This window comes from Mercenaria mercenaria, chromosome 2 (assembly GCF_021730395.1).
Source record: "Mercenaria mercenaria strain notata chromosome 2, MADL_Memer_1, whole genome shotgun sequence".
Lineage (NCBI taxonomy): Eukaryota > Metazoa > Mollusca > Bivalvia > Venerida > Veneridae > Mercenaria > Mercenaria mercenaria.
In genome coordinates, this window is record NC_069362.1 from 105,525,784 (window position 1) to 105,547,733 (window position 21,950).

The following is a 21,950-nucleotide window of genomic DNA, read 5'->3' on the forward strand; positions in this document are numbered from 1 at the left end:
TACAAGTATACATATTTTTTCTAATTAAATGGAGTGTTTGTCAAGAATGAATGTTGTATTTAAATGTTTATCACTTAAATTCTGTCTTTTTATTATAATTAGATAATCAGTTTTTATCTATTGTTTGTGTGTTTAACAGTTGTATTAATTTTACAGAATGCCACATTTAAACTTAAGATGTTTAATATGTTCTAACACTGTTAAATATATCTTTATGTAGAGGAATATCCATATTCATGTACTATGACAAATACTTTCTTAAATTATTCATATGTGTTATTACTATGTTTCAGATCCCCATCATTCTAGATGTTCAATAAAGATATCAAGAAACAGTAGTTAATATCCATATTCCTCTATTATGTGTTACCTTCTTTAAATAAAGTTATTATTATTATTATTATTTATTACCTAATAATTTTATTTTGAAAAAGCCTGCTTGAAAGCGTCAAAGCTAGGCATGACAGCAGTGTGATGAGGCAGACCATTCCAGAATACTGTAGCACTTAAAAAAGAGAATTTGAAATAATTTGTGCCAACATGAATCTGGCGGAGACAATAAGGATGCATAAGGCGGATGATCCTAATAGAAGGCTGGAGATAAAGGGGAAGTTGTGTAGCGATCAAGTTATTGTAAATTTTATGAAACATAAAATAAGCCTTGCCTTTAAACATAAACCGGTTTAAGCTCCCCAGTGGTGTTTTTGCCACTGACCGTTCCAAGGCGGTGCCCCACTGTGTTCCTTTGTTTGTTCGTTTTGTCCTCGTGTGTTGGCTTTGTGTGTGCGCGCGCGTGTGTGTGTGTGTGTGTGTGTGTGTGTGTGTGTTTGTGGTGTGCTCGTCTGCGTGCTGTAGGTTTCGTTTTGGGGAGGCTGCGATTTTGGTACGTGGCATTCCCTGTTTGATATTTGTCTTTGTTTTTTTTTGCATCATTTCTACAGTGATCAATGTACCTCCAACTTAAACTTAATTAATTCTAGATACCGTTCAAAAGTTGCAATGTTTCCTTTGTAACGGTTTGAATGTTTTTTTTTCTTCAAGATTCTTTTTTATGGATTTTTTTTTTATACTAATATCGGATTTTTCAATGTCGACTATTCTCTGCCCCCTTCATAGAGGCATACAGACACTAAATAGGAAAATGGCGCGAAAAAAAAGTTTCAAATAGTCCTCAGGTTTTTTTTTGTTTTTTTTTTTTTTTGCTTTATAGAGCTATTTTCCTTACTTTCTTTGCATTTTTTGCTGAAATCACATGACAGATCTATGATTGAAATTCAAGTAGCATTTTCATAATGAAATAATACCATGACCGATTTTGTCATGGAAACTTAGATCGTACACCACCACTACAATTTGGGGTCTCATTTTAGCTGATTTTGCAGTTTGTGTGTTTGACTGAAAATATTTCCTTGCATCAAACATGACCCCGCTTGTCTTCTATTCACCGCTGACAATATTCTTCAAGAAAATATAAAATGCTGCCATGTCATTTTTATGTTTCTTTTCATGTGCTAATATGTATGGTTTGTTTTATATACTAGATCTCCCTGATTGTACAATGCTGTTATAATGTTCTGTCTTTGTGCTAGATGTAATTTTTAGGTTAATTTGCAACAATAATTATTTTAATGTTCATATGTTTTTTAACCATGTCCTTCTTTTACAGCTAGTTTTACTTTTGTTCCTTATTAATTTGTTAACATATAGTTGTATTGTTACTTGTCTTGCCGACTCAAAATAAAATTTATCTTTATCTTTATCTTTATCTTTATATCGATACGTTACAGACACTTAAAATGGGTCCTGATGTGTGCTGCAGCTATTGGAAATATGCCAATTTGATAGAATAAAGAAGAACAGCTATTTAGTGTGTTGTAACCTAAATAAGAAAATTATTTAGTACTATATAACCTTCAGTGAGATGCATAGTTATCTCCCATTCCAGCTCTTTGGTTCTTGAGATAGTAAAGGCCGTTCACCACGTCATTTGTCAAAAGCAAATTTTGTACTGCTGTCACACAAATTTTGTCAATTTTAGCCATTATTTGGATGCCTACTTTCACTTCACTTGCATCAAATAAAACTCGAATAAGTATTTAAATAAGAAAATGTCTTACGGAAAGACATAACAACTGCTAACGACGTGTTAGCCGACACTAAATGTAAATCATATAAATTTTACAGCCCACGCAAGAAGTTGAAGATCTACAGGAAAACTTAATAGAATTTCCTCTTTGCTTATTAAGGTAGGCTTCCTTTTTCCTTATGTTTGTGTATGTGATTGACATTGTATCTGTTGACGCGTCTCGCAGTGACTGAGTCAACTCGTCAATATATCGCTATCAGTTCAACCTCCAGTAGCTTTCTATTTGCCATTTTTGTCTACTCTGTATTCGTCAGTTTGTCCTGCCATTTTATTTCAATATTTGTCATAAATTTTACTATTCCTTGCATTTCTAATTTCTAATATTTGTTAATATTTGAACTGTCAGTTGACAGTCCAATCTAAATCAGGCTGGTCAAAGTGCCCATTGAATCAAGCTATTATCCTGGATGTACCAATTACCGGTGTATTAATGATTGATATTCCACAATACATGACATTTGATTCATATGCTTACTAAAATTAAACTCATTTTCAAGAAAAAAGTATTTTCCTTTCATTAAAAGTTAATTTTATTCACCTGGGAACTAGGGCTGTCATTGATTGGGTCTTAGGCGTATCGGCGATACCGATATATCAGAAGACAAATATCGACGATACATCGATATATTGATTATTAAGTTAGATTAACGACCTATTTGTTCATATGCATACTATATACCTTCCTGTAAATGCTATTTGTAGTTTTATTGCCTACTTTCCATATTTCTGTTTGATTGTGTTGTATTTGTATTTATAAAATAAAAGAAATACATAAAATTAATAACATCTTTCATTTTTATTTTGCCTTCACTCCTTTTTTTGCATTTATCCAAATTTACAATTTTGTGAACTTTAGTTGTTTTTTAGGGTCTGAGTGTTTATTTGGGTAGTTTTTTCTCTCTGTAAAATATCGATTTTTGAAAATGGGAATCGATAATCGATCGACAAAAAAATATCGTTGATACATCGATATCGTTTCTATCGATGACAGCCCTACTGGGAACAGAATTATCGTCAATAATAGGTTATGTTTTGACCTACCATCTTGGATGTTTACAGTTACCTATTATCGGTGGAATTGTGGGAAATAATGCTACTGCATTAAACTTCCATCCAGAAACACAAAAATAGCAAGTAAACACAGCTTAAAGTTCTGGCTACTGGATTATTTAATCTGCTGTGGAGAAGAACAGTATATTATAACATGAATAAAATAAATGAATAATATCACAAACAGCACTTTGTCACATTTTTGTGAAAATCACAGATAAACCAGAATTACCACATTCAGTGGTGATTTAAAGAACTCATCATGACTCCTTAAAAACTTCACAGCACAGCAGTATTTCAGGTGTGTCCAATGACCACACTTATCACACTTTAGCTTGTAACTGTAATGAAATAAACAAAAAACCTTACCACATGCATAACATGCACACAATATTGAATGAAATTTGATTTCTCAGTTCTTAACAATGAAAAGTCGGAAGTTTAGTCCAGTAGTATTGTTCATCAAAAAGGGCGCCAAAAAGCGCATGTGTGAGGCAGTGCTTGATGACGTCATTTACAAGAGGAAACTCCTTCTGTCACTTATTTTCTGGGGAATTATTCATAATTCATCGAGTGTTATTGAAGTTTATCAGTAAAGTACACTGGAAAAACATATTTTCTATCAATTCATATAGAATAAATAAGTAACTTACCCTTAGGAAGGACATATTTCACGGAAGATACACTTGACGAATAGTCGTGTAATTTTGTAAACAAAGGATTCCGGAAGTGCTCTTCAGGAAGTAAATATTCGAGATTTCGGATTGCACCGGTAATAGGTAACCACCGGTAATAAGTGATGTGGGGATACTGCCCATTCGGGCTTAAATTTATGAAAAGAACTTTCAGAGAAGTGTGAAATGATAGTTATATTACATACAATAAAGTTCTAAACTTTGTACATTTTGACTATGTAAGTACATTTATGATAAAAAAAAAATCTTTAAAAATTACCTTGTTTAATGCGCAGATATGTTGGATAATTATTGTTTTTTGCACAGGTATTATGGCCAGTTACCATCGATTCATGCCTTAACATCAAATTCGTGCCCAAAAAACGCAAGAAACATGTTTAAGGGGGAATGGTACTTTGTCAAAATTTAAGATTTGCTGATTGTCTTATATACCAAAATAAACTTGAAGATATTTCCAATTGATATCATCATCTTTTAGAGCAATAAACATTCGTATGACGTTACCATGACGTCGCAAACATGACCCGTTTTCGCGCTTTTTACGTCCGTTAATGGTAGCACTAAAATAGTATAAAACTCGATACTACAAGCGTATTGTTGGCGTCAATGCATTAGATATATATCAAACGACAGAATAAAGCAATTTCTTAGTGATTATTAACATGAACAGGTATTTTCTATCTGAATTTTCGAAGGAGGTTCGAAAACAGACATTTGGTTGTTTAAGAAAATTCAGGAAGAAAATCGATTCTGATCCATTTTGCAAAAAATTGGCCCGTGGAATTTTTGCCAAATTTTTGTATGTGAAAATTCATTATGTTGTTAATATCTATGCCAAAATAGAAAAAGTTCACCGAAGCGTTTTTGTAGTAAAACCGTTTGAACTTGACTACTGCAGCGTCGTTTAAAAGACATGTAATCGTTATGTAACGTTACATGTGTTTATTTTAAATGGCTTGTCATAATTCTACCTGGAAACCTATAAACAAGCAGTTATGAGACATGAATTAAATATTTCAATCTAATCGTAAAAATATTACACATTCATAACATGCAGTATTCCAAAATATTTTCATTGAAAAGTGCGTATCTTTTAAATTACTAGAAGTTCTTGATGTTCATTTCAATAGCCACTTCATGCACCTTTTTCAAACTCAGCTGCTCTCTAAAATAAGTCGCGATAAAATACGGACAGTTCAAAAGGGCTAGAAAAGTTAAGTTTTTGAAGAAAGGGAGTGTCGGGAGTGATAATAAAACGGAGAAAAGCAAAATAGAAGAATCGTCGATTATGCATATTTTGGTAATGTATTTGACAATGGTTGCAAAATATGCGGAAAAAGACTTTACTGAAGCCCGCCCGCTTAGCTCAATAGGTAAGAGCGTTGGTCTACGGATCTCGGGGTCGCGAGTTCGATCCTCGGACGGGGCGTATGTTCTCCGTGACTATTTGATGAACGACATTGTGTCTGATATCATTAGTCCTCCACCTCTGATTCATGTGGGGAAGTTGGCAGTTTACTTGCGGAGAACAGGTTTGTACTGGTACAGAATCCAGGAAAACTGGTTAGGTTAACAGCCCGCCGTTATATGACTGAAAAACTGTTGAAAAAATGCGTTAAACTCAAACAAAGACTTTACTGGAAAAAACCTATTTTCCGAAACTAAGTATGGTCTATATAGTGTACTACATTTTAAAATGTAAAATCTAAAATGCTACGGCATTTTTACGGAACCCCTATTTAATAAACTTGCAGCTGCATTAGGTAAGCATGGGATAATTAAAATACAGATTCAGATTCAGATTTTTTGGGCATATCGGCATATACAATATACCTTTGGCCATTTACAGAAATAAAAAGGATGGCCAAGATATCACAAAATATACAGTAAAAAAAACAACTATAGGTTCTAAATATATATATTAATCATTAAGAAGCAGCAATATCTGTAAGTTTTTCCTTTCTTAATTGCATAGCATAATATACCTATTTGGCTGTATTTCTTATATTTTTATTATTACTTGAAGATAATGTCCTTGCAAATTTATTTATACATGGAAATGACTGAACAATACCATACTTTTTGACGAAGATTTCTATAAATTGGACAGCATACCAGAAAATGATATTCAGATTCTACATTTTGTGTACAAAGTTTACAAACACGTAAGTTTCTTTCAACTCCAAAAATCTTCCACTTTCAATTTCAAGATTATGAAACAAAGCCTAAAACGAGACATTTCTTTTCTATGTAAATCGTTACCTACTACATCTAAATATTTTCAAATTTGTACACCTTTTAAACTTTCTATAAAAACAATTTGGACTGGTTACTTATCACATCATTTCCAGTCTTGTACATACTGGTCACGTAATCTTTGTTTTAACATTGGCATATAATTAATATCATAGTTCTGATTATTCCACAAATAACTATATCCTAAGATATCCATTGTCTTTAACAGCTGAAGCCCAAGTAGATTCAATATTGTTATTTAACAAATCACACTGTTCTATAAAAAATTTTGTGTACAAGTGACTGGGAGTTTTCATTATATTTAACCAATACTTTAGAGATCGCTCTTTACATATAACAGAAAGAGGGAAACGACCAAGCTCACCAAGAACAGCAGCATTGGAAGTCTGGGGACGAACTCCTAGAATGATTTTACAGAACCTTTTCCGCACAGTTCTATCCAATGTGAATTTCGTTTAAATTGTATTAATGATACAATTAAAGGCAGATTTATAGAAACGGTAATAAGACTGTTAAAAAAGTTGATTAATTTTCTGAATCAAGTTTTTACGCTCGTTTCAACAGTATGGCGGGTAGTTTCCTTAAACATCGTTCCTGGGAACGACCAGTACTAAACCCCTAACTTCCGACACAAACTACCAAGTGTTCTCACATAAAGAGCCATGTTCGGTAGCGGGGCTCGAACTTACAGTCCTCCATCAGTGAGAATCTCAGTGAATCAGACCACGTAGGCAGTCCTAAAAGTTGACAGTTTATATATATACGTTATTTTTCTTTTGCAAGCAGTACAACGGAATTTTAAAATTCGAATGTTACGTTAGAATTTTAAGATTCCGCCGTGTACTGTTTGCAAAGATTACACGTCAAAACATTTACATAATGGATACCGTTCTACCTGTTTTAACATATGTTATTTGAGCCGCGCCATGAAAAAACCAACAAAGTGGCTTTGCGACTAGCTTTGATCCACACCAGCTTGCGCAGTCTTGTCAGGATCTATGTTGTTCGCTTTTAAAGCCTATTGCAATTTAGGAAACCGTTAGCGAACAGCTGGATCCTGACCAGACTGCAAAGCCACCGTATGTTGTTTTCGCAAGGCGCGGCTCATTTCATTTAAATATTTCTGTTATTAGTTATTTGTTGCACAGGACGGGGAAAAAAGCCTGAATAGAAACGACTAAATTATGAATTTTAAACATGCCATCACGGACATGCCCCTTCCGTTTACATGACGACATAACGATATAGAATGATAATGTTCGTCCATATGCCGTCCGCGGCTTGTTTCACAATATTGTCTTTCCTAAAATTCAATAAAAAATATATTAAAGTTTGCAATGTTGATCCAAAAAGAAACTAGCAGTATACACTAGGATCCTGGATTATGTACTGAGCTTTTATTTTACACGTATTTTAGAAAGAATAAGTTTGAATAGAATGGCTGTATAATAGGTCTTAATAAATTAAGAATGCTTATATTTTTAATAAAAAAACAGCCAATGAGCGGCAGTAAGCTTGTCTACCTGCCTGACATAACTGAAATACTGAAAGGGCCGTAAAACAGGATTCTATCAATCAAAAAAAACAATAATATGAATTCATTTGGAATTTCCATATAAGCCGACAATCTCGCATGTTATGCGCCCTTTTCCGAGGTCACCGTACCGCGCTACTGGGTAATTTCCTGACAAGTCAACACGATGCTGGTACAAATCATAATTTAGGTTGTGTTTCTGTAATAAGAATGTATATAACGCCGTACTAATCAGTATCTGTTGTCTCCCTTGGCTATATTTTTGCATGAAAACAAAAATGGGATAATCTCGTAAATATCAGCACTAAAGAAATATTATCAATAAATCAATCTATAAATAATAAATTTGCCATCAAAATATTATGTTTGTTTCAAAGCAACTTATTACATAAAATAAATACACATAAAAAATAATATATATGTAAATTTAACACACCCGTGTGAGTGATAATTATCTATGACTGCTATATAAGTTAATAATTTTCTAAAAGTTAGAGTGAAAAAGAGCAATATTTTTATTGAGTTTTTTGTCAATTATTTATGTTAATTTCGTTTTGAAAATTATATTATTATTGACCCTTGAGCCATTGGATATGCTATGGTATTCACTGGAAGAGGTCAATATTGTCCTCCTCCGTTGAATATCACATCATATCCGATGGCTTAACAGTCAATAACTGTTTTATTATATGGGTTCAAGTTTATAAATAAGTAACAAATATTGTTGCAACATATGTAATGTTTGAAAGTAACATAACTGTGTGAAAACTTATCAAAGTTTACACGAAAACAATTAAATATGGTCAACTTCACAGATGCCAAAAAAATGGAGCAATTCTGTAAAAGCTATGGAGCCCGATATTCGTGCTCAGTTGCATAAAGAGGCAAGCAATTCTGGACTGATTTTACAAACATATTTTTACTCTACATTTTAATTGTCCTGAATATTTTTTTTTTTTTAAAAGAACAATTAACAATAGAAAATAATTTCCATTGCAAGCTTGTTTTCCCCGTGCAAAGTGAGTTTCAATAAATCTTGAAGAAAAAGGAGAAGCTGAATTAATACAGGCGCTAGAAAGCATAGTTCCACATATGTATGGAGAGCACCACTTTGCAACCACTGGTGTAAAAATAAGGCTAATAATGTAAATATTCACGTGCTTTCGTCATGTCTTAAGCGACGTTGTTTACTGCGTCACAATGCTCTAATTCAAACGTTGTACTAGAAAAACGCTTCGGTGAACTTTTTTCTATTTTGGCACAGCCATTAACAACATAATGAATTTTTACATACAAAAATTGGCAAAAATTCCACGGGCCATTTTTTTGCAAAAAAGGATCAGAAGCGATTTTTTCCCTGAATTTTCTTAAACAACCAAATGTCTGTTTCGAACCTCCTTCGAAAATTCGGATAGAAAATTACCTTTTCATGTTAATGATCACTAAGAAATTGCTTTATTCTGTCGTTTGATATATAATCTAATGCATTGACGCCAACAATACGTTTGTAGTATCGAGTTTTATACCTTTTAGTGGGTAACCATTAACGGACGTAAAAAGCGCGAAAACGGGTCATGTTTGCGACGTCATGGTAACGTCATACGCATGTTTATCGCTCTAAAAGATGATGATACAAATTTGAAATATCTTCAAGTTTATTTTGGTATATACGACTATTAGCAAATCTTAAATTTTGACAAAGTACCATTCCCCCTTAAATAGTACTATTACAACAATACCCTAATACCTCAAGCTTTTAATATGTTTAATTATGTCTAAAACGGCCCATAAATCCTTAAGTTTGCATAGTTTACAATCTTACGCATTCTAACAACATGGAGACGCTTGACACACTCAAGACTTCAAGTCACGTGATAATGATTGTGGAAAATTACCTGTATCATATACTTACACCGAAAAGTTGCGCTACGCATTATCGTACAAAATGCCAATTAAAATCCAATTATGGATTGAAGTCTGTTCAAAGTAAATTCTTATATGCTTTGAGGTTTCTGTCATTAAATTATGAGGCAGAGTTCCTATGCCTAAACTGTGACCAGCAGTAATGTCAAACTACATCAAAATATCAAAATTGTAAAAAAATCTTTAAAAAAGTAAGAAGGAAATGTTGATGTTCATAGTTCAGGTTTAAAACTTTGCCTTTAAAATTTTGTAAGTAGTTGGGCAGTGTTCTTAGTTATTTGCATTAATTACCACAATGCCTTTCAAAACTTCATGAAATTAACATTAATCCACAGTGATATGAAGAAACTTTTGTTGTGTAGTATAGAACTGGTTTCCCTGATCATAGAGACTGTTGTAGAAAGCTGGGAACCAAGGGGCACAAATTTGATGATAAGCGTTTCAGCGATCCAGACTGTCAAGGCTGGCTGACAAAGATGTGTTTATTTTAAGAAACCTTTTGGATTCTTTCAGTTTTTTGTTGTTCAAACAAAGATAGAAGTGCAGTTGTTGCAGAAAACAGAAAACTGTTAAGTTTACGTGACACGTCTATTTCATAAAGGAGTAACATGTAATTAACCACTAAGGGGCACAAATATATGGTAACATGGCATATTTTGGGGCGTGACTTCTCACAAAAAATTTGTAGAAATCATAATGAAAATACTAAAATGAGAGAAATTCTCTCATCAAAGTTTTTAGTCATTATCTTTCCTGATAAATATTTTTTTCGGAATAATAGATTAATTCCTGCCCCAATGAACAAGTCAACCTTCTAAAACAATTGGGAATTCCTATAGTTTTATTTTTAAACTTAATGTCTTATGTGTGACGTAAACAACCAGTTGAAATTTCTGGTATGTACTACGCCCAATCAGCATGCTTGATACACAATTTAATAATGGCTAATGGCTGCGCCCATGAACGATTCAGGCCTGTATTGTTTCCAAAGTTTAAAAGTTATTTTGATGAAAGATGCAACAGCATTCAAAGTAGTGCTTTCCTGGAAAATGGACAATTGTCAGTGATACGCAGTTTGTGTTTAAGTACGGGTGCGTTTATGGTAACTTTCGCCCCGATAGCGCAATGCTTATTACAATGATTCTATGCACCACTTGTTACGCAGACTTAAAGGCAATTTTTTCCCAAAAATGTTATTTATACCCATAATGATGACAGTACTTGATGATATAAACTGATACAGGGGACTTCTTTTCCAATGTTGTTGTGCAGTAGATGTGTCAGATATGGGGGATAAGATTCTTCCTACATGTATCTGTTGTTTTAACACAAGCAGTGTTTAACATCTGACGGCTATGCCTTCACTCATTTTTAGCTCACCTGAGCAATGCTCAGGTGAGTTTTTCTGATCGCTCGATGTCCGGCGTCCGTCGTCCGTCGTCTGTCGTCCGTCGTCTGTCAACATTTAGCTTGTGTATGCGATAGAGGCTGTATTTTTCAATTAATCTTTATGAATATTGGTCAGAATGATAACTTTGATGAAATCTAGGCCGAGTTCGAAAATGGGTCATCTCGGGTCAAAAACTAGGTCACTATACATCGATATCGTTTCTATCGATGACAGCCCTACTGGGAACAGAATTATCGTCAATAATAGGTTATGTTTTGACCTACCATCTTGGATGTTTACAGTTACCTATTATCGGTGGAATTGTGGGAAATAATGCTACTGCATTAAACTTCCATCCAGAAACACAAAAATAGCAAGTAAACACAGCTTAAAGTTCTGGCTACTGGATTATTTAATCTGCTGTGGAGAAGAACAGTATATTATAACATGAATAAAATAAATGAATAATATCACAAACAGCACTTTGTCACATTTTTGTGAAAATCACAGATAAACCAGAATTACCACATTCAGTGGTGATTTAAAGAACTCATCATGACTCCTTAAAAACTTCACAGCACAGCAGTATTTCAGGTGTGTCCAATGACCACACTTATCACACTTTAGCTTGTAACTGTAATGAAATAAACAAAAAACCTTACCACATGCATAACATACACACAATATTGAATGAAATTTGATTTCTCAGTTCTTAACAATGAAAAGTCGGAAGTTTAGTCCAGTAGTATTGTTCATCAAAAAGGGCGCCAAAAAGCGCATGTGTGAGGCAGTGCTTGATGACGTCATTTACAAGAGGAAACTCCTTCTGTCACTTATTTTCTGGGGAATTATTCATAATTCATCGAGTGTTATTGAAGTTTATCAGTAAAGTACACTGGAAAAACATATTTTCTATCAATTCATATAGAATAAATAAGTAACTTACCCTTAGGAAGGACATATTTCACGGAAGATACACTTGACGAATAGTCGTGTAATTTTGTAAACAAAGGATTCCGGAAGTGCTCTTCAGGAAGTAAATATTCGAGATTTTCGGATTGCACCGGTAATAGGTAACCACCGGTAATAAGTGATGTGGGGATACTGCCCATTCGGGCTTAAATTTATGAAAAGAACTTTCAGAGAAGTGTGAAATGATAGTTATATTACATACAATAAAGTTCTAAACTTTGTACATTTTGACTATGTAAGTACATTTATGATAAAAAAAAAATCTTTAAAAATTACCTTGTTTAATGCGCAGATATGTTGGATAATTATTGTTTTTTGCACAGGTATTATGGCCAGTTACCATCGATTCATGCCTTAACATCAAATTCGTGCCCAAAAAACGCAAGAAACATGTTTAAATAGTACTATTACAACAATACCCTAATACCTCAAGCTTTTAATATGTTTAATTATGTCTAAAACGGCCCATAAATCCTTAAGTTTGCATAGTTTACAATCTTACGCATTCTAACAACATGGAGACGCTTGACACACTCAAGACTTCAAGTCACGTGATAATGATTGTGGAAAATTACCTGTATCATATACTTACACCGAAAAGTTGCGCTACGCATTATCGTACAAAATGCCAATTAAAATCCAATTATGGATTGAAGTCTGTTCAAAGTAAATTCTTATATGCTTTGAGGTTTCTGTCATTAAATTATGAGGCAGAGTTCCTATGCCTAAACTGTGACCAGCAGTAATGTCAAACTACATCAAATATCAAAATTGTAAAAAAATCTTTAAAAAAGTAAGAAGGAAATGTTGATGTTCATAGTTCAGGTTTAAAACTTTGCCTTTAAAATTTTGTAAGTAGTTGGGCAGTGTTCTTAGTTATTTGCATTAATTACCACAATGCCTTTCAAACTTCATGAAATTAACATTAATCCACAGTGATATGAAGAAACTTTTGTTGTGTAGTATAGAACTGGTTTCCCTGATCATAGAGACTGTTGTAGAAAGCTGGGAACCAAGGGGCACAAATTTGATGATAAGCGTTTCAGCGATCCAGACTGTCAAGGCTGGCTGACAAAGATGTGTTTATTTTAAGAAACCTTTTGGATTTTTTCAGTTTTTTGTTGTTCAAACAAAGATAGAAGTGCAGTTGTTGCAGAAAACAGAAAACTGTTAAGTTTACGTGACACGTCTATTTCATAAAGGAGTAACATGTAATTAACCACTAAGGGGCACAAATATATGGTAACATGGCATATTTTGGGGCGTGACTTCTCACAAAAATTTGTAGAAATCATAATGAAAATACTAAAATGAGAGAAATTCTCTCATCAAAGTTTTTAGTCATTATCTTTCCTGATAAATATTTTTTTCGGAATAATAGATTAATTCCTGCCCCAATGAACAAGTCAACCTTCTAAAACAATTGGGAATTCCTATAGTTTTATTTTTAAACTTAATGTCTTATGTGTGACGTAAACAACCAGTTGAAATTTCTGGTATGTACTACGCCCAATCAGCATGCTTGATACACAATTTAATAATGGCTAATGGCTGCGCCCATGAACGATTCAGGCCTGTATTGTTTCCAAAGTTTAAAAGTTATTTTGATGAAAGATGCAACAGCATTCAAAGTAGTGCTTTCCTGGGAAAATGGACAATTGTCAGTGATACGCAGTTTGTGTTTAAGTACGGGTGCGTTTATGGTAACTTTCGCCCCGATAGCGCAATGCTTATTACAGTGATTCTATGCACCACTTGTTACGCAGACTTAAAGGCAATTTTTTCCCAAAAATGTTATTTATACCCATAATGATGACAGTACTTGATGATATAAACTGATACAGGGGACTTCTTTTCCAATGTTGTTGTGCAGTAGATGTGTCAGATATGGGGGATAAGATTCTTCCTACATGTATCTGTTGTTTTAACACAAGCAGTGTTTAACATCTGACGGCTATGCCTTCACTCATTTTTAGCTCACCTGAGCAATGCTCAGGTGAGTTTTTCTGATCGCTCGATGTCCGGCGTCCGTCGTCCGTCGTCTGTCAACATTTAGCTTGTGTATGCGATAGAGGCTGTATTTTTCAATTAATCTTTATGAATATTGGTCAGAATGATAACTTTGATGAAATCTAGGCCGAGTTCGAAAATGGGTCATCTCGGGTCAAAAACTAGGTCACTAGGTCAAATCAAAGAAAAACCTTGTGTATGCGATAGAGGCTGTATTTTTCAATTCTTCTTCATGAATTTTGGTCAGAATGATTGCCTTGATGAAATCTAGGCCGAGTTCGAAAATGGGTCATCTCGGGTCAAAAACTAGGTCACTAGGTCAAATCGAAGAAAAACCTTGTGTATGCTATAGAGGCTGTATTTTTCAATTGATCTTCATGAATTTTGGTCAGAATGATTACCTTTATGAAACCTAGGCCGAGTTCGAAAATGGGTCATCTTGGGTCAAAAACTAGGTCACTAGGTCAAATCAAGAAAAACCTTGTGTATGCGATAGAGACTGTATTTTTCATTTAATCTTTATGAATATTGGTCAGAATGATAACTTTGATGAAATCTAGGCCGAGTTCGAAAATGGGTCATCTCGGGTCAAAAACTAGGTCACTAGGTCAAATCAAAGAAAAACCTTGTGTATGCGATAGAGGTGGTATTTTTCAATTAATCTTCATGAATATTGGTCAGAATGATAACCTTGATGAAATCTAGGCCGAGTTCGAAATGGATCATCTCGGGTCAAAAACTAGGTCACTAGGTCAAATCAAAGAAAAACTTTGTGTATGCGATAGAGGCTGTATTTTTCAATTCTTCTTCATGAATATTTGTCAGAATGATAACCTTGATAAAATCTAGGCCGAGTTCGAAAATGGGTCATCTCGGGTCAAAAACTAGGTCACTAGGTCATATCACGTAAAAACCTGTGTATGCTATAGAGGCTGTATTTTTCAATTGATCTTCATGAATTTTGGTCAGAATGATTGCCTTGATGAAATTTAGACCAAGTTCGAAAATGGGTCATCTGGGGTCAAAAACTAGGTCACTAGGTCAAATCAAAGAAAAACTTTGTGTATGCAATAGAGGCTGTATTTTTCAACTGATCTTCATGAAATTTAGCCAGAATGATTACCTTGATAAAATCTAGGCTGATTTCGAAAATGGGTCATCTGGGTCAAAAACTAGGTCACTAGGTCAAATCGAAGAAAAACATTGTGTATGCAATAGAGGATGTATTTTTCAATTGATCTTCATGAAATTTGATCAGAGTGATTGCCTTGATGAAAACTAGGTCAATTTTGAATATGGGTTATCTGAGGTCAAAAACTAGGTCACTAGGTCAAATTAAAGAAAAATCTTGTGTATGCGATAGAGACTATTTTTTTCAGTTGATATTTATGAAATTTGGTCAGGTTGATTGCCTTAATGAAATCTAGGTCGAATTTGAATATGGGTCATCTGAGGTCAAAAACTAGGTCACTTGGTCAAATCAAAGAAAAAACTTCTGTATGTGATAGAGGCTGTATTTTTCAGTTGATCTTCATGAATTTTGGTCAGAATGATTGCCTTGATAAAATCTAGGTCGAGTTTGAACATGGGTCATCTAGGGTCAAAAACTAGGTCATATCTAAGAAAATGCTTGTTTTATCGCAAGAGACCAAATTTTTGGTCCAATCTTAATGAAAATTGGTCAGAATATTTGTTTCCATGAAATCACTAGGTCAAACATGTTTTACACTGTTATGGAGTGTTTCTTAGGTGAGCGACCTAGGGCCATCTTGGCCCTCTTGTTTAATTTAATATGTGAGAATGAATGTAGATTTTATGGAGGATAGTGTTGTTCCCTTCCAAGAGTAATGTTACAGCTAACTGCCTAGCTGTATATCACTGTAATTTTACAGAAATTTCTTCAAAGAAAAATAAATTTTCTCAAGCATCTACGACAAGCCCTAAGGTTCATTTTTTAACTAAATATAACTTTACCAAGGTCACAGATAGTTTTGAAAGAGACAGCTTCACTGAAAAAGTGGTTAAGGATAGAGGGAAGTCTCAGGATATCTGAAACTTAAATTAATAAATGCTTTTATATGTAGTTAGAAAAATATGAAATGTTTATTCAAATTTAATTGTACACAGTTACACTCACTATATTATCTCTCCTGAAAAAATTAAATCTCTTACTAAAATTTGCCAAGTGAGAGCATTTCTCTCACTTAAGATATTGGCCAAAATAATCTCTTTTGCATATAAACTTATAACAACTAGACTAAACTATGATATCTTTGCAAATTCTGAACCGATTCACGCATTTTTTCAGTAGACCGCCATCTTGACTTTTCCAGGTTATGTTGCAATATTTATGACTATTCTAACATGAATATATATCGTAAGCATTCTTTTGTGTTACCAATTAATACGGACTGTGCCAAAATTATTTACTATACAGTGTTTTTTTCCCCACTAATTTAGGAATGGGGCCGGGGCCTTTACAACTGGGAAAAATGCGTTGATAAATGCCTAAATTGGGAATCGTTAAAAGTCATATTTTTATGCCCCCGAAGGGAGGCATATAGTTTTTGAACCGTCTGTCGGTCTGTCAGTCTGTCCGCAATTTTCGTGTCCGGTCCATATCTTTGTCATCGATGGATGGATTTTCAAATAACTTGGCATGAATGTGTACCACAGTAAGACGAAGTGTCGCACGCAAGACCCAGGTCCGTAGCTCAAAGGTCAAGGTCACACTTAGACGTTAAAGGTCATTTTTCATATAGTGCATTCGTGTCCGGTCCATATCTTTGTCATCCATGGATGGATTTTCAAATAACTTGGCATGAATGTGTACCACAGTAAGACGACGTGTCACGCGCAAGACCCAGGTCCGTAGCTCAAAGGTCAAGGTCACACTTAGACGTTAAAGGTCATTTTTCATGATAGTGCATTCGTGTCCGGTCCATATCTTTGTCATCCATGGATGGATTTTCAAATAACTTGGCATGAATGTGTACCACAGTAAGACGACGTGTCGCACGCAAGACCCAGGTCCGTAGCTCAAAGGTCAAGGTCACACTTAGACGTTAAAGGTCATATTTCATGATAGTGCATTGATGGGCGTGTCCGGTCCATATCTTTGTCATTCATGCATGGATTTTAAAATTATTGGGCATGAATGTGTACCACAGTAAGACGACGTGTCGCGTGCAAGACCCAGGTCCGTAGGTCAAAGGTCCTAAACTCTAACATCGGCCATAACTATTCATTCAAAGTGCCATCGAGGGCATGTGTCATCCTATGGAGACAGCTCTTGTTTATTAAAATGTCACATTTAAGAAACAAATTGCCATAATTTATCATTAAGCATTATGTTAGCAAACTGTCTAATGTGTTTCAAATGTCTAAGGGTTCAGTCTTGTTTGTAAAGGTTAAAAAAAGACATAAATTTAACTTTGGGAATTTTAGCTTTGAAATTGGGAAAAAAAACATACTATTTCATTTTGCCATTGGGATTGGCCATAAAAAAAAACACTGCTGTAATTTTGTTTGTTTGTTTTGGGTTTAACGCCGTTTTTCAAACAGTATTTGAGTTATGTAATGACAGGCAGTTAACCTAATTAGTATTCCTGGATTCTGTACCAGTACAAACCTGTTCTCCGCAAGTAACACTGCACTAATTTAACATAACTGGCTGTTAAAATGCAGCCTTTTGATATATATTGTTCTTAAGGACAGTCAAACAGCACTTAGTTTATATATATAAATATGGTAACATATATTTTTTTTATCCAGAGGGCATGACTTCTCCCAGCAATGGTATCTATATCATCCAGGGAGAAATCTCCCTGGTTGTTACAGCCATGAGAAGAACTTCCAGATGGAGTTCTCATTCTCAGCGAGATGACGACGGCGATCCACTGTTCAGTAGCTTTTCGCAGCTGAAAGATGTACTCAATACCATTACTGGTAAGTGTGATCACTCTTGACAGTTCCAGTTTGGGACTTGAGTTACCTCCATAGATTCACCTGTACACAGATTGTATAAGTACATTCTGTCATATCAGAGGTCCACGTTTTTATTTGCCTTGAAATTATTGTTGACCTGAAAGTGAACCTGTAAGGCCACCCTTAAAAATATGTTCGTTTGCCGCTTCCGACCCAGTACTTCAAGGACTAGGTCGGTAGGTCGGTAATTTTTTTTTTTTTTCAAAATAAGAAATAAGTGAAAGAATCGTCATTATCAGCCTGTTGCTGTTTAAACATTAACATCCTTTCTTTTTGGATGCTCAACACATCAATGAAATATTAAGAACTCGAATGAAAAATATATACTAAACCATTTCAGAAACGGCCGCTGGCCTACAGAAACGAAATAGATTCAAGCTCTGAAGCATGTATTTTCATTTTTTTTTTTATTATTATTATTATATACCACATTTATATAGCACTCTTTTCATATAAAAATACGTTCAAAAGTACTTTACATAAAAACATTTATATAATGTTCAATAAAAAAATGGGAATTGAACTATTATAGAAGAAATTAAAATTACATTACGGTAATAAGATACCAAGCATTTTAAATTGGAAGGTAGGCAGATCAAAACATGAAACAAAAATACAATATCATAAAACATTAACTGACCTATCAAAGACACAGGTCAGAGCAGAATAGAACAGAAGATATCTTACATTTTGAACAGACAGAATTAAACGGTATGATGTCTGCGAAATGCATCACAGCATGCAAACCGTCCCGGATGATTGGGCCAATCCCTACCTAAACGGTCCGGAGAACATCCATGATACATCCCACAGAAAAAAACACCGCCAACATTATTCTGTCTCACTGGAGTTCTTAATTAAAGTAATTAATTGGCCGGCAAAGTACCTACATTTGGTTGTAGATCGTGAACATTTTGTTTACCATTCCATAAAATTTGAACACGACTGCTGACACGAAAATATAACGCATTACACTAAATTTTCTGTAAACACGCGGCCATCATGGAAGGCACGTGCAGTTTTCCCACCAAAATAATTGAAGAAACGTCAGCTTCCCGTTTCATTTGGAAATCCATTATGGCGTATAAGATGGTCCGATATTTAATACAAATTTATAACGCAAATACTAAATTTTCTGTAAACTCGTGGACAATACCAAAGAACATCATGGAAGACACGTGCAGATTTCCCGCCAAAATAATTTAAGAAACGTCTGCTTCCCGTTCCAATTGGAAATCCATTCTGACGTATAAAATGGGCCGATATTTACGCGTTTTCATTCGTTAAGACTGGCTCTTTACAACTTGCGCCCACATTCAACCAAATATTCGGAAAGTCTACCTACAAAAATGTATACTTAGACGATATATATGGATCTAGCAATACGGTTTTGGAAAAATCCTGTTTAGTCAAGGGCATTTTTATTTTAAAACGTACATGTATCATCGGCATGTCCCGACGCCAACAAGGCTTGCCATTTTTTTGACCACGATTTATCGAAAATTAGTCACGAGTTTTTAGAATAATGATATCACGCAGTACATGTTTTAGTAAACATGTTTTCAAACACTTTTAAAAATGATAAAATGAGAAAATAACACACTGTGATCATTTTGGTTACATACGACATTTGTACTTAAAGCCGGACTAACAGTTATTAAGACAGATATGCTTTGGAAACGATAACAAGTATTTCGCAAGTCTCATCTTTTTTTTACAACATCGTAAAACAGCTGAATTTGTCAGTGGTGATTTAAAGTAAAAAAAAGTTGCAGGGCTACTTATCATTTTCTTTAATCTGACGACAAACTAACAGCAGAGTTCACCCTGCAATTCAATTAATGTTTTTTCAATGCTCATGGAAATATAATGTTTTCTTTATGTAAATATTCAAATAAAAAGGATGTTCACGATCTTTAGAATTAGCATTGCACTGATTTATATCCTTATTGATCCTTGATTTTGGTAATCTTACCAAACAATTCGGCAGAAAAACAGACAAAACACGTGCGCAACAGCTTAAACACATGTTGGGCTAGCAATTTCGTGCCATACCTTTGCAAAGAAAACGAGGGTAAAAACTGCAGTCAGTAAGTAAACTGTTTAATAGAGGACTGTCAGGGATCATTATGATACGAGGTTTCCTAGCGACTTATATATTTTCTTCAAAAAAAAACAAAAACGTTTTGGAATGGGCTAGTGCCCTCACAAATATATGAAAGAAATTCCTGTGTCTATGGATGTCGATGATATGTTACTGATACAATGGCACTACGTCGCCGCCGGATAATGAAATGGGTACATGTGATTTATAAACATGCGAATCACAAGGATTCTGTACAATTGTTTTACTACATTGTATTTGTATGGGCAAAGAAAAATTCGACTCGTTTTAAGGAAAAGTAATCTCCATACAGACAATTTGTTCTCAATTCAAGCACGTTTTCGTTTCAGCTTCGTTTTCATTCTGCAACTCTCGTTAGCTGCAATGCATTCTATTTCTTTTCCCTGTTCACTTTTGGTGCATATGCAAAACCATTACAAGTATATGAAATTATTGTCCGAAAATGTCTATATAAATTTGTCTATCAATGGCACGCTGGCGTAGTGGTAAGCTCTCCAGCTTTTACGCACGTCAGCATGGGTTCGAATTCTGCTCAGACCATTAATACTAATTCTATGTAATGTAATTGTATCCATATTACCTGTATCTTTTTTCGTGTACAGGTGACCGTTTTTTTTAAATGTCCGTTTATTGAATAAAACACTTGTCCTACTCGCGAAAATTTTACTATTGACATTTCGTAGAACGGTTTTGCGGAACTATTATGCATGAACAAAGAAGTATAAAATATTTTTATAGCATTTTGGCATGAAAAATAATATTAATGTTGAGTAGTAGGGTAGTTTTTCACGAAATTGAACGAAAATCATGATATTAATGCGTGACAATTTTCCCATCGTGAAATACGAAATGTTATGGTAACACAGAGGACTTCTTCTTACAACAAAAGGGATGGATCTGCGCATGCGATATTAATTAATAAATTAAATGATTATCGTTATTTAATTCATTCACTAAAAAATTAATTACGGAAACACACGGAATATTCATGAGTTCTAGGTTAGTGCATTAAAACGCCACGTGCCAGTTGGATACATGGCGGGAGAAATGGAAGAATTAATCGGTCTCCGCGGATATTATCGACATCTATGCGTGTGCGAGATACAGTAAATAATCGGTGGCACAATTACATTACGTCGGGACATCTTGATTGACATCATTCTTTCGGCGATCAACGACGCTCTCATTGCTATTTAAAGCATGATCCAGACTGCAAATTCAACGAGAAGATACATGACAAAAAGAATATTTAATGAACAGAAATAAAAAAAAAAGATCATACTTTTTTGGTCAAAAATTTTTTTGGACCGGCGCATTTCTTGTGGGTCGGGCGGAAGCGGCAAACAAACAAAATTTTAATTTAGGCCTAAGCTCTTCACACTAACAGTATGAAAATAAAGTATGTGCTTTAATGAAAATGAGTTGTACTACTTTTGAAAGGACAGCTATTGTTATGCTTGTGTACCAGCTAGAGCTGTAATAATGTTTTATTATTTGTACAGTAGTGATTTGCTACAAAACACTGGGAGTGAAAAAATATTCTAAAGTCGCAGTGATTGTTGTTTCTAAGATAGTTTTTGTAAGAGTTTATTTCAAACTTGGAAACAAAATATTTTATAACACTTTATAGTAGATTTATTGATATGCAGTATGTACCAAAAATTTTAATTATTTTCAGAACTCAGTGAAATTGAACCTAATGCATTTCTTGGACCATTTCTGGAAGTAATACGTTCAGAAGATACCACTGGACCTATCACCGGACTAGCACTTACCTCTGTCAATAAGTTCCTGTCTTATGGACTTGTAGGTCAGTATCATCACATTTCTTTGAGAATGCAGTCATAGATATTTTCAAATTC

General features: G+C 34.4%; 1 protein-coding gene across 4 annotated transcripts in view; it reads left to right on the forward strand.

The window, feature by feature from the left end:
• The first annotated feature begins 1,964 nt into the window (after nucleotides 1-1,964).
• The window catches only part of LOC123564807 (Golgi-specific brefeldin A-resistance guanine nucleotide exchange factor 1-like), a 76,395-nt gene continuing 56,409 nt past the window's right edge, over nucleotides 1,965-21,950 (forward strand). For all 4 annotated transcript variants that reach the window (XM_053537429.1, XM_053537431.1, XM_053537432.1 and 1 more), the window contains exons 1-3: nucleotides 1,965-2,246; nucleotides 17,751-17,924; nucleotides 21,767-21,898. In XM_053537429.1, the coding sequence (XP_053393404.1) occupies nucleotides 17,756-17,924; nucleotides 21,767-21,898 (301 nt within the window). In that variant the 5' untranslated portion in view covers nucleotides 1,965-2,246; nucleotides 17,751-17,755. The remainder of the gene's footprint in view (nucleotides 2,247-17,750; nucleotides 17,925-21,766; nucleotides 21,899-21,950) is intronic.